Raw genomic sequence first — 13,805 nt, 5'->3', positions numbered from 1 at the left:
GTGGGACAGATGACCCCCAGCAAGACGTGGAGGAAGACAGATCCGAGGCTTAAACTCCATCACCAGCAGCACCCGTGCTGATGAGAGGAGCTAAAGCTATGGCAGCTCCCATCCCAGAAAGCTTTCTGGTGTCTGCCTGCGATGGGCCCTGGGCCTTTTCCCGAGTGACCTCGAGCCGTTCTCCATGCAAACCCCGCCCCAGCGAAGCAGCACTGCACCTGCCAACTCCCTCCCTGCTGGGTGCACTGCACTCAGCTGTGGCAGGGGCCGCAGAGGCTGGGAGGGTGGCCTGCATCTGGGCCACCAGAGGGACACTAACAGTGTGGGGTTGTCCATACCCTGGGCCCTGTGGCCGGAATTCTGTTCTTACCCGTCCTGGTCTGCAGTTGTGAATGTCGAAACTCAGAAGCCTCCTTTGTTCACCTGTGTCTTCACCTGTCTGGCCAGTGTTCTCCTCCAAGTCCACTAATACAGTGCTTCCTCTTCCTCAGGCAGTTCCACAGAGAAGGTGCTGAGGGCATAGATGGCCACACCCGCCCTTAAGAACCTCTGACTCGGTCATTCACACACTCAGTGTCTGTGAATCTCCGAATGGAGAAACAAACGGAAAGGCAGGAAGTGACAGTGGGGGAGGGAGAGGCGGGAGGAGGCAGGGGCCTGGCTGGACTGGACCCTTCCAGAGTCTGCAGGGCGGGGCTGCCATTAGTTTATTTGTAAAGTTCCTCAGTGCACTTCAGATGCAAGAGAGAGGGGGAAAGTCATGGTCTAATCAGACACATTTTATAAATGTCTACACAGCCCACTGCATCTCTCCCAGGAGAGAGCACATTTCCTTCTGGCAGGTACCAGGGACTGCACTGTGTAATGAGCAGATCCGAAAAACACAATATGGCCACTTTTCACAGCGCACCTGCAGCAACACACCCACGCGCATACACATGCACGCACACTGCACACATGCACACATGCACACACTCTTAGCGTGGGGCCCAGTCCTTCCTTTAGAGGTAAGCAGAGAGGAGTAATAATTATCGCCAAACACACAGGAGTTCTGGAAGCTTTCTATAAGTTCTCAAGTGCTAAGTATTTTCTAAAGGGTGTTAACACTCAAATTAAATCCCCATGGATTCACTGATCCACACAGGCTGAGGCACTCCAAAGCCAGCTCGCCCCCTGGAAAAGGTCGGAACGAAGCGCTCAGCACCCCGGGCTACCCCGAGCACTACAGGACTTTGCAGAAGCCCACGCAGGCTGAGCGATGGTCCAGAAGAAAACACTTGCAAACAAGCTAGATGGCTTTTGCAGCTGGACTGCAGTTTGCCCTCAGGCTGAGGCAGCCCGACTCCAGGGCCCCCCACACACACACACACAGCACGGGGCTCGGCTCAGAGGGGCCGGGCTGCTGCCCTGTCTCACAGCCGGGCACGGGTTCCGAATCCACAGAGCCTGTACGGCTGCAGACGGGAACGAGAGGAAGGCAGCTGGCACCCCTGGGAGGATGGGTGACACGGCTGGGGCTGAGTCTCGGGGTGGGAAGAACTTACTCGGTCGGGATCAAGGGCTCCAGTTATTTGAGGCCACGGTTTCCGGGAGGAAAGCGGAGTGGTGGGATCCTGTCTTGGCAGGGAGGGAGCTGCTGCTGGGTGGGAGCCCAGGCCTTGACCTCAGCTGTGGCCCTGTGACCAAGAATGCAAGGTGCGGCCAGTGCAGCCAGGACAGAAGTGAGCTCGTTCATCAAGGAGACAGCAATGCCGAAATTCCTGTAAATTCTCCGTGTAAAGCCCAATGTGTATTTGCCAGTGTCTTATCCCCAAGCTGTTCTAGTTGTGGCTGATGGTGACACGTTAGGGGTCTGAAAAGACAACTATGTGTGGCTTGTGCAAAGAAAGGGGGTGTGCACATGTATATGCGCATGTAGGTGTGCAGTGGAATATTATGAAGCCTTGAAAAAGGAGATCTTGCCATTTGTCACACACAGATGAGCCTAGAGGACATTATGCTGGGTGGACTAAGCCAGACACTGAAAGAAATAAATATATTGCATCCTATGAGTATATATACAAGGTGTGATGGAAAAATATGGTGAATATTTCAGTTTTTAAAATATTATTACAGTAAAAGACACATGGTCATTACTCCCCCTCCCCCGTGCCTCTAACACATTCATCTCCTCATTCCTGCTCCTCCTGCAGCAGTCTGGATCCCTCTTTCACGAGTGTCTTTAGTTGTGCTGTTGTGGCCACCTCGATGTCCTGAATCTGTTCAAAACGGTTTCCTTTCATGATCATTTTGCCTTTGGGGAGGAGCCAGAAGTCACACGGTGCCAGAGCTGGTGAACGAGGTGGATGAGGACACAGCGTCATGTTTTTGCAAGCCTGCCTTCCGCTTGGATGGCACCCAGCAGCAGCACTCGCCGTATTTTTGATCATGTTGTGTAAAGACGTTCATGAGAGAGGACTCCAGACTGCTTCAGAAAGTAGTGCAAATGATGCAATGAGTGTGTTGGAGGCAAGCGGATATTCTGATGGGGAACTCTTGGCAATGCGTCTTTTACTGTAATACATTATTTAATTTAAACATTCACTGTATGTTATGGTCACACCTTGTAAGAGAATTCTTTAAAACACAGACAAACTTACAGAGATAGAGAATAAGGTGGTGCTTACCTGGCCCAGGGGTGAGGGGGGACAGGCTGGCCTTGGGGAGCAGGCGCCGGACCTGATGTCCTGACCGGGTTTATAGGTGACAGGGCTGTGCTGCACTTGGATTCCTGCTGTCAGATGCTTTTGCCACAAAGACAGCCGGAAACGTGCATCTGTCAGTGAGAGGGTGGATGTGCTCGTCTGCATCTCTGAAATAACCCTTTACGCCCCGCGTGGCTCCGGAGACGGCCTGTTCTATGCCTTATACATGGCCCGATCCATTTTAGAGAAGAAAAAGGAGAGAAAATGGGATGGTATCTTCAGATTGCAGGTCCAAAACCAAAACCAGGAAAAAGGAAAAGAAAGGAAGCTGGGGGGCGGAAGGGGCCCGTGGGGCTGAATGGTTGGGATCCTGGTTGGATCGCAGTTCTCTCCTAAGCTTCTACAGAGAGAGAGAGGGGGCCAGAGTGAGAGAGAGGGGGAGAGAGAGAGAGAGGGAGAGAGGGAGAGAGAGGAAGAGGGGGGGAGGGGGGGGAGAGGACAGACTCAGAGCCAGGTGTCGCTTTTTCTGCTGTCCGCCCGCCCGCAGTCCATTGCAGCTGCTCCTGTTAGACACTGAGCGCTGGAGGCTGATGCGGGCTGAGCTCTGCCTGCGCCTGTTTTCTGCCTCCCGCCCCCTCCCTTTGTCTCCCCTCCTGCATCCTCCTCTTCCCGTCCCCATCTGTCTCTGTCTCCTCCTCTGTCCCTCTTCGTCCCGCAGTCACCCCTGCCCCAGGAGGAAGGGAGCCTGGCCTCTGACCTCTGGGGCCCTAGCGGGATGTCTGCCTGGGTTTGGCGGTGCCCGGGCGATGTCCCCTTAGCCCTCACTCCTGTGAACGGACACAGCGAGTCCTAAGTGGCGGAGGTCTGAGGTCAGCAGCCAAGGCGGCTTCCGGGGTTGCTGCAGAGGGCGGGCCTCTGACTGGCGTGGGCCGACTGGGCGGACTGGCTGTGGCCCCCCGCCCCCCGCCCCGTGCCATTGCTTTCACTGACCAGTAGAAGCGCGGGCAGTGTACAAACTCGCCACATGGACAGAGGCTGGAGAAACAGCAGCACTGAAATGGCCCTGGGGTCTCCGCGGGGCTGGCTCCGATGCAGCCTGCAGGGACCGTGGCGTTCAGCAGTCACCCACCCCAGGTGACCTCTGGCGGCTTCTCTGTGCCATCACACGGCCGTGGCCTTCCCTCGCGCCATCCTGGCCGCAGCACTGTGCAGTCCTCTCTCACCACCACAGGACACGAAGCTCACTGGCCTCATCACCCTAAAATTCCGTGCACCACCTCGGGCTGGCTGTGGCTTAGGAAATCTAATACACATGGCATAAAGGTCTCTCAGGGGCAGGAAAGAGTCCTGGACAGACAGTGGTTTAGAAAGCACCAAAGAATACAATCTCGGTGTGCCATGATTATTCGCCATCCCTGCCCTGCACATGGCGAGCAACCACAAAAAGAGAGGGCTGGGACCCTTGAGTGAGGGCGTCTCAGGCAGGCAGATGCAAGGGGAGAAGTGTGGGAGTGACAGTTTGTCCTTAGAGTATCTTGACAGGGATGCTGTAACCCCCCGCCATGCCTGTGGTGGTACTCATGGATTTGGGTGGCTGCAGCTGCTCCATCCCTCACAATTGCTCTCCTCTCCTCTCCAGTGCAGACAACAGCTCTGAGGAAGTCATGCAGATTGACGTGGAAGTAGAAGAGCCCAGTGATCCTCCAGCCACGCAGCTGGTCACCTGGCAGGTGGAGTACCCCGGAGACATCACCTCCGACCTGGGTGTGTCCAAGATCTACGTGAGTCAGAAGGACTTGGTTGGAGTGATCCCGCTAGCCATGGTAAGAAGGGGTGGGGAAGAGAGGCTCACACTGGCCCGGGGTGAGCAGGGGCCAGACAGCAAGGGCCAGGACTCAGGGGAGCCGGGCGGAGGGGTTTCCCGCCCACGGAGATTCTGACGCCTCTTCTATGTAAGATTCTTAAGTCTTTGTTGGAAACCGTGAGCTGCAGGCGTCAGACTTTCGTCTGTGTCTGTGTGAAGCTGCAGATTGTGTGATGGGAGCGACATGCAGTGTAGACTGAGGATCGGGCATGTGGGGCCTGGGAAGCCCACTCTGCAGCCCAGCTCGGGGCTGAGGCGCCACCGCGGGAGCAGGAGGGTGCAGGGGCTGCAGCCACCCTCCACCCGGGCTCAGGCTCGGCGCCGCGGCCCCTGCTCGCCGGCGTGCACCTGGGCTCTGTGCCTCAATTTCCCGATGTGCAGAGTCTAGAGAGAAACCATGCGACGCTGTCAGGTAGCACAGTGGCCGAGGGTTGCCGGCCGGTGTCCCCGGAGCTGCAGAGCTTGGCTGGGAACAGGTCAGGGTTTCCCCGGGCAGCGGGGCGAGTGTTCTGGGAAAGGAACCGCATCAGACGCCTGGTCCTGACCAGGCCCTGGGCCCTCAGCCCCGCAGTGAAGCCTGAGCCCTGACGCCGTCTGACTGTCACGGCTCCAAGTCCCCTTTCTCTGGTTGAGGAAGGAACTTGCCGGTGGAGCCACGGTGGTCGCCATTACTAAATTATTAGGTTCTTGGCAATTTTGTGTGCGTGGAGAGACGTTTGCCGGAGAGGCAGGAGGCATGCCCGATCATGCGGGGCTGGTGCGGGAATGAGGGTGGGGCTGTCCAAGGCCGAGTCCCAGGCTTAGGAAAATTGCCCAGGCTCTAAGCAGATGGAGTTTGGGGACCCTGGGGGGCGACCAAGGACGCAGGGGACCCGCCAGCACAGTTGTCCCGGTTTCCCACCTGGTTGTGAGCAACCAGGACTTGCCCAGCGGCTCCAGAGCCGGAGACGTGGCCTCCTGCAGCCAAGCCAGACCCAGGGCCTCATCTTCATCTCTAGGATCCCAAATCGCAACAACCATGGCAGACTTGCAGCAGCAGGGAGAGGCGGGGGGCGGGGTGGGGAGGCCTGGTCTCTGCTTAGCTCCACCTCAGCTCTAGTCCTTGGAGCTGCAAGGGAGGCGGGAAGGGACCAGACGCACTCAGGGTGGCAGAGGAAGGGGCAGCTGCGGGAAGCTGTCCTGGCCGTGCTGTGGGCCAGCGTCATGGCGGTGCAGAGAAGAGGGGAACCATCGGGGCCCCCGGGAGTGGGGGCTGTGTCCGAGCTGCAGTCCAGCCCCAGCTTACCCACATGGCTCCGGGACACTGCCGCCATCTTAACACTTACGAGAGCTGTCTCTGTTGTAAAAGACATTGTGGGGTTTTGTACAGCTGTCTTTGCATACCTCTCTGATTGATTCCTAGAGTTGATCATTTAGAAATAAACGTGAACCCAAGGACTTGAGTCCAAGGATATGCAATACTGTAAAACCTTTCTGTAATGATGGCCAAGGTGCCTCTACAAAGCCTCACTAATTTAGTCCCACCTGCTGAGTGTAATGATACTCAATCCCCTGCACTTCCACCAATGCAGAAGATTAAAATTTTTTGTTGTTTTTTTTTTGGTACCGGGGATCAAACTCGGGTCCTTGCACTTGTGCAGCAGGTGGCGAAACCACTGAGCTAAATCCCCGGCCCTAAAATTTTTTAAAAATAGACAATTGATTAAGTAAAAATTGTATCTCAGTGTTGCCCTAATTAGTCATTCATAGGATACATTTTTATTTCCTCACTAAAGATTTGTTCTTTGCCCATTTTATTTTCCTCCTGGGAATTCAACTTATTACTTTGTTATAGCTCTTTTTTTTTTATCATGGATAAAAAACCACATACTGTTAATTTAGCGTCTTAGCCATTTTAGGGATACAGCTTGGTAGCATGAAGTATGACACATTTATGTGCAGCCTGCAGAACTAAAACTTGACACCTCCAGACCCAAATCCCCCCGCCAGACCCTGGTGGCTGCCTTTCTCTACATTAGTCAGACTAACCTTTGCACTGTGGATCAGACATCCCTTCCTGATTACTGTTCGCCTTCTGGTGCCACTGCGTGTGTGTTTGAGATGCAGAAGGTTTTCCCATCTGTTTAATTTTTTATGTGGTCAAATCCATTGATTTTTTTTTCCATAATGGGAATCTCCCATCTTCCCTAATTTTTTCCAAGAGCAAAAACCATACCTGTTTTATTGTTCCTAGAAGATCTCCAGATAGTAAAATATTCTGAGGTGAGAGGATCCACAACCTTGAGAAGGTGGGGTGACCTTCCGAGGGCTGTCTCTGCTCCTGGAGGGACCCCGGCTCCATCGGAGCTGCACTCACGGCCTCTCGTGTCTGGCCGAGGCACAGCTTCATCACGGGAAGATTGGAAAGGAGACACAACTTCCGCTGATGCCCAGGGCCTTGAAAGCTTTCGCATTTTCTTAATCCAGTCGTGCATTTCTAAGAGTTGTGTTGCATCATTGTTTTCCTGTTCAGGGAGTTGTGTGTTACTTGTGTAGGGTAAAGTGTGTCCTCTGCAGGGAGGGAGTTCTGAGGAAAGGTGCTGAGGTGCATTAGCACTGATGTGCCGGGGCCATCTCCCGGGCCCGAATTCAGGTGGCAGTGGCTGCTATTCGCAGGACACTGTGCTGTGAGCAGAGGTCGCTGCGTTCAGTTGCTGCCTCCTGGGTTTTGCTGAGCAGGAGTCTGGGGCTCGCCCAGGGTTCAGACAGCCTGCTGACGTGCACTTCCCCACACCAGGGCCGCTGCAGCGAGCCCTTTGAAACACATCCCTGGGTCCTGTATGCCGACGCCACACACGCCCCTGTCGTGCCTTTGGGGAAGAGGGCTGTCCCAGTGTTCCAGCCGCAAGCTCAGGAAATGGAAGAGGCTGCCTCCACTCTCCTGGGGGCTTCAAGAACTTGCCCTCTTGCCCCGACTCCCGACCCAGTTCTCTTTTGGCTTTGCTCTTGGCCTTGGCTAGCAAGTTACTTATTATTATTGATCTGGGAGCAGGGATAAAGCTCTGCCTTGGGACCCGGGCAGCCAGGGTCTGTACTGGTCTCGAAAATAATCAGAGCCGAGCTCTCACCCGGAAGACGGCTGGTGGAGGTGACGTCGCATGGTATTTGCAGGGACGTGGGGTAAACCCCTCAAGTTGTCCAGGAGGTCACAGGGTTTTTAAGCAGAGATGAAGGATCACTGGGCCACACGCTCCTCCCAGGGGCCGTGTGTCTTGCTGTCACTTCCTGAGCGTGTCGGCACACTGCACTGGCAGACGTCTGGCTCCCCCGCTTCCCCCAGCCTCCTCTCCGGGGTCTGCTTTGACTCCCGCCTCAGGATCCCCTCTCACTTCCCCTCTGGTCCCTCTTTTGTCTTTCTCTCCGACCTCCCCTAAACCCACCGGATGTCCAAGCCCCCTTTCCAGAGGGGAAGCAGCAGACGGCGCGCTGCACTTCCGGCCTGCTGTCTCCTATACCCACGCCTGGTCCTGGGACACCCATGTGCTGCCCGAGCCACTCCGGCCCGACCTGGCCCTTGCTTGGCTGGATGCTGCCCCCCTCCCCGTGAGGTGCTGGGTGCCAGGGAAGCCTGTTCCTCCTTCCCAGTCTCGCCCATACCCTCTCGGCTTCCTGGCCATGGCCTGGGCCCGTGGGTCTCAGACTTGGAGGGAGCAGTGCCGTTCTGTAAAAGTCACAGCTGCCCCACACCTCGACTGGCAGTCGGTTAGCTTGCTCTGCTCTATACTCTGCTGAGAGACGCTTTAGATAGATCTGGCCACACTCAGGACCTTTCTCCCCTAAGAAGGCCCGCCCCTCCTCACCCTCACCACTGTCCACACCGCCCGCCCAGCCTCCTGGTCTGGCGTCACCTGGCCCGGCCCACGTCACCTCCCCATCTGAGACCTCCCCCAGCCCTGTCCTCCATGCTGTGCACCCAGTGGGAGCCCCAGTACCGCCCGCGGCAGCCCAGGGAGGGGTGAGCCCGCCTCCTCCCCACTGGCCGGCCCGGCCGGTGTGTGGCCCGCGGAGCTGACTCGGGTGGTGTCGCCCTCAGTCTAGCGGGGCCCTGAGCGTGACCGTCACCCGCCGCACGGGGATGTGAAGCAGCCCCCACACCCGTGCTTGCCCAGCTCTGGGATAGAACTCCCTTTTATTCCTGGCTCTCTCTGTTTGACTTTTCACGTACCTGTTCCCAGTCAGCCTGTTCATTAACATGCCAGATGCCCCGCTGTTGCTTTACTCCGACGTTTTGAAAATTCAGTCGCACTGCGGAGCACATTGCCACTTTCATTTTCGTACTTTCTCAACCAAGTGCAAATTAGGGCTCTGCATCAGTCCTTGAGAGAATCTCCGCTCCCAGGCGCCCTTCTTCTTTGTGTGTTTGTTGAGGGCCCCAAATCACCACTTGATAAGTTCGCCCAGCGCCTGCTGCTCATTACGCGCCAGGCCCTACAGCTCCGTGGACTCCTCATTTACATTAGCACTGCATGGCCACAGCCACTGGGGGAGTGGGTGCCACCTGACCCCACTTCCCAATGGACAGGGGCACTTGGAGCGAGTAGCTGACCCCAAGCTGCTCAGGAAGGTGCTGAGCCGGGGTCCGATGCCAGGTGGGAGGGTCCAAAGTTCCTGCCCGGAGCCCATCGCAGCATTCTGAAGAGTGAGAGCAGACTGGGCCACTGCCCATGCAATATGCAAAAAGATGTTTGGAAAATGCTAATCAAGGCGCACGCTCATGAAAATGAAATGGAGAAGTCTTATGGAAATAGGACAAATCATCGGAAAATGAATTATTTATTATGCACAAAGCCTCTGCCTTTCTTCCCGGCCCCTCGGCTGCCTTTGCTCCCTAATGAGCCTCCTTCCTCTGCAGAGGTGATTGGCAATGGGGCGGCTCCTGCAGCACAGTGGCTTGGCAGGTGCCCGGCATGGGCCGCTGCTATTGTCTGAGGCTCCCTGGGAGCAGATGCCCGCCACGGCTCACTCGGTAGGCGCTCACCAAGCAGGAAGCGTCCTCCGAGCCCCGCTGTGTGCGGGGCACTGGCCTCTGGTCTGAGGATCCAGCCAGCACACGACCCCCCCAGCAGAGGCAGCTGGGAAATAAGTCAGCAACAATTGACCCAGATGACTTCAGAATTGATGAGCCCTTGGCAGCACGAGGAGCAGCGTGCTGCGCAGAGAAATGCTGGAGAGGTGAGCACCATCAGACAAGGTTGTCGCAGCAGCAGGGACATTTGTGCCAGTAGGATCCAGCAGGGACAGTGTGGGAGAGCTGGCTGCCCATGTGGAAGGGAAAGCCATGGCCCAGAGCAGGGCCAGCGTGGCGGGCTGTGCTGGGGCAGTGAGAGCCAGGAGGCCAGGCCCGGAGGTGAGGCCGTACCAGCAGTGTGGAGCCTCATGCGCACTGGCGTCTGCAGTACGATTTCCCTCCCAGATACCTCCATCTGGTCTGATTGGCCAGCTGATTTTAAAATACAGGGCTGAGTGTCACGTGACACATGTGAGGGGAATGGCCGCCGGTGGACACAGACACCTTGGAGGCTAATTCCACATGGAGAGGGAGGTGTTTAGACCAGGAGATGCCCGTGATGGTACAAGACTGGAGACCTCAGCATGTTCGGCCCATGGAGCCAGGGGACCTGCTTCAGACAGCAGGAAGGGTGAGGCCCGAGAGGTCCAGTGTGAGTCTCGGCTGGGCCATCCGCCAAGTGCCCTCTCCGGGGGGGCATCAGTGTTGCGTGACCGCCATCCAGTGTGGTGGCCACAGCCTCGTGTGATTGGCAGGTTCTGGAAATGTGAATAGAGGGGATGTTTGAGATTAATAGGAACATACGCACCATGTGGGCTAGTGACGCTCAGGCTAGACAGTGGCGCTCTAAAGCCCTGGGCTGGGCACTCAGGGAGAAGTTGGGGGCTTTCTGAGATGGTCACTGCTTCGTCCTCCACATGCTCTGTGGGCCATCTTCCCTTTTCCCACCCTTCCCTGTTCCCCTCACTGTCTGCATTAAACTCAGTCTTTGCCCACCGGCTTCTGCTTGGGCCCAGCGAGTCGAAGGCATTGAAGGGAGATCAGATGAAATTGCTCCCCGATAGGCTACCATTTGCCAGCGCCCATGGGCTTGATCCAGAGTGCAGACTGCTGCCAACCAGTGCTCGCTAAGGGGCAGCAGCAGTGCCAGCTGTGTGTGTGGTGCCCGCAAGCACCCATTTCTGCCCACACAACAGTGCTCCCACTGACACCCTGCTGCATAGAGTACAGGTGTCTGAATGCACAGTTAGGTCTTATACTAGTTCCTGCACCAACCTATGCATTCAGAGATGTATTATTTATCATAAACTATTTGCTTTTATTTTTCCTTTATAATCCCATTTAAAGATTAGATTACTTTTTAAGTATATGCATCGGTAGATGACATTACCGACTGTATTTTGAGACAATAAAGTAGGTCCTATTTTATTTCTTGCATAAGTATTTGCTTTATAAAAGCTTCAGCTCGGATAGGGCTGGCAGCAGTGTGTGTGGCTGGATCCTGGCGAAGCTGTTTCTGGACCCCGAGGTTTGAGTTCCGTGTAACTCCTCACAGATTCCTGTGCTGACTGTGACCGTGGTTCTGTCAGCCACTTAGAGATGCAGAAGCCAGTCCGAGCTGCAGGTCTTACAGCAGCTGCAGCCTGCACAGGCTTTGGTTCCCAATCCCTGGTCTAAAGTAGAGCCAGCCTCCTCCTATCCAAGTCTGTTTCTCCTTCTGCAGGGTGAAAAGCCCCCACGTGATCCAGTCATGCATATACTTGCGTCTGTGAATGAAACGGTCACTAAACTCAAAAAACTGAAAATTCAACAGTGTTAGCATGTGAAAGGGTATTTTCTGCAGTGAGCATCAGTGAATTTCCCACTCCCTTCTGCTCCGTGGATGGATTGCATGCACGGGATTTGGATAAACTGAGGCAGGGAACTGCACTGCCTTCCCCTCCTACCTCAGTCGCCTCTAATCACCTTGAATTCGGCAGGTCAGTCCTCAGCTTGTCCATACCCTCACGAACAAGCACTTCCAGTGGTGTGACACTGAGTCAGATGAACGCCGTCCACCGCACGCACGTACAGTGTATCCACCTAGGTCTACCTTAGAGCCCCTCATGTTCTTAGCTTAGCTTCACCAGCTTCCTCTTCGGTGGTCGCCGCTGCACTGTGTCAGAACCTACTTGCTACCCAGCTGACAGTAACCTCTGAATTGACCTCATGGTGCAAGAGTGGAAGAGGACACAGAGCAGAGAGCCACGGGCTGATCAGGAGTCCATTCACAGTGGCAGTCAGCCGCCCATATGTGCATCCTCAGATTCAGCCAATGAGCTGTGGATTGAAAGCACTTGAAAAAGAAATTGTGTGTATTTTGAACGGGTACACATTCTTCTTGTCATTACCCCCTAAACACCCTAGGATAACAATTTCGCACAGTGCTGACACTGTATTAGGAACTGTAAGTCAGCTAGACATGAAGTGTACAGGGTCTGCGTAGGTTGGATATGAATAACTCTGCCTTTTCTGTTAGAGACTTGAGTATCCATGGAGTTTGATGGTATCGGCCCTGAAACCAGCCCTGCAGACATCACCAAGGGATGCTGTCATTCCCAGGTTCCACTTGCTTCTTGGATTACTTTTGTAAACCCACTGTCTCAATAGTCAGCTTGTCAGAACTGTGACAGACTATCTGAGACAATCAACTTAAAAGAGGAGAAGGTTTCTTTTGCCTCCGTTTTCAGAGGTTCAGTCCGTGGTTGTCTGGTTCCATGGCTGTGGGCCTGGGGTGAGGCAGAAACATCTTGGCGGAGGGGTGCAAGGGAGGAGAGCTGCTCACCTCATGGTGGCCAGGAAGCAGAGAGAGGGCCAGAGCTGGAGAGGACGGGGCAGGGGATAAGATAGAGTCCCCATGGTCACATCACTGGTGAGCCTCTTTCACCTCCCAACAGCCCATTCAGCTACAAAGTGATCCGCGGAGTAATCCAGTGATGAGGGCAGTGATCCACTCTCCTCTGTAAGCCCCACCTCTGAACTCCACTGCTTTGGGGAACAAAGCCTCAGAGTGTGAGTCTTTAGGAGACTTACTTCCCAGTGTGCAGTCTTCCAGCTATGGAGGGTAGAAGCACCTTTCGGAACAGCTGTGTTGCACAGGGACCGTGTGTGTTTCAGTGTTTATGCCACCTGCCCAGCCCAGCCCATTTCTTTGAGAAACCTGCATATTGCACAAGAGACTGCTTAAATCCATACTCAGTATTTTGGAAAACCTCAGGATCCACATGACTCTGAGAATCCATCCAGCTCCACCTGGCTTGTGCTGGAGGTGAATTCAAGTCTGGAATTCTGTGACGTGTGCTGCAGATCACAGTGTCCAGAGTCTGGCCTTGTCAAGAAGGCTTTACTGACCCCTTCCCAAAGAGCCTCTTTGTCTTAACCCACGCTCTCCATGGTAGTTCTGGGTTCCTAGTATGTTGACTGTCCTGCATATGAGACCCGAGGCAGCAGGGGCATGGCGTGATGTGTTCATGCCATGTCTGCAGCCCCAGGCTCAGCCCCCAGGCAAGAGGGACTCTGAAGCATTCAGCACAGGGTCCTGCAGTTGGCAACTGTGCAGTTAATACTGTTGCTGACATTTGGTACTCTTGTTTCTAATATTGTTACAGAAAATAATATGACACTGTCAGCAGTAATATGCTAACCTATATGTATCATTCAGCTTTGCCATTGCTAGGACAGAATTCCTGATGTTCTCCATACTTAAAGGAGGAGAGGTTTAATTTGGCTCATAGTTTTGGTGTGTTCAGTCCATGGCTGGCTGCTCCACGGCCGGAGCATCATAGTGGAGGGCCTGGGGGAGCAGAGACGCTCAATTTGTTGTGGGCGGAAGCAGAGCAGGGGACAACACCGGAGAGGATGAGGTCAGGGACCAGTACAGTCCCCAAGGCCAGGCCTTCATGACCACCAGACACACCCTGGACAGGGCCTTCCTCGTCTGCTAGGCATCGCTCAATCTAGCCAAATTGACGGTTCAGATTAACTAGATGCTGTGTTAGTAATAATATATTACCTATAATATATTATTGTTAGCAGTGTTGGTAAGTAACAAGGTATATTTCAAAAAGGTTTGAAGTACTTATTACTTTTTTTTCTTCTACAAGTGTTTTGAGAAGTGAAAGAAGAGGTGAATTTGTATGTTCTAGGGGCTAAGAATACTAACTGAACCCGT

The 13,805-nt window shown here is 54.6% G+C and overlaps 1 protein-coding gene across 3 annotated transcripts in view; it reads left to right on the top strand.

Moving 5' to 3' along the window:
• Tmem132d (transmembrane protein 132D) overlaps positions 1 to 13,805 on the top strand; it is a 484,753-nt gene that overhangs the window by 326,734 nt on the left and 144,214 nt on the right. For all 3 annotated transcript variants that reach the window (XM_004843985.4, XM_087198439.1, XM_021257665.2), the window contains exon 4: positions 4,324 to 4,507. In XM_004843985.4, coding sequence (XP_004844042.2) covers positions 4,324 to 4,507 — 184 coding nt within the window. The remainder of the gene's footprint in view (positions 1 to 4,323; positions 4,508 to 13,805) is intronic.

This window comes from Heterocephalus glaber, unplaced genomic scaffold, assembly GCF_053883595.1.
Source record: "Heterocephalus glaber isolate CG9 unplaced genomic scaffold, H.glaber_assembly_v1.0 deba00001687, whole genome shotgun sequence".
In the NCBI taxonomy this organism is placed as follows: domain Eukaryota; kingdom Metazoa; phylum Chordata; class Mammalia; order Rodentia; family Bathyergidae; genus Heterocephalus; species Heterocephalus glaber.
The sequence above is the reverse complement of the archived record's forward strand: the minus strand, read 5'-3'. Positions and strand labels throughout refer to the sequence as shown.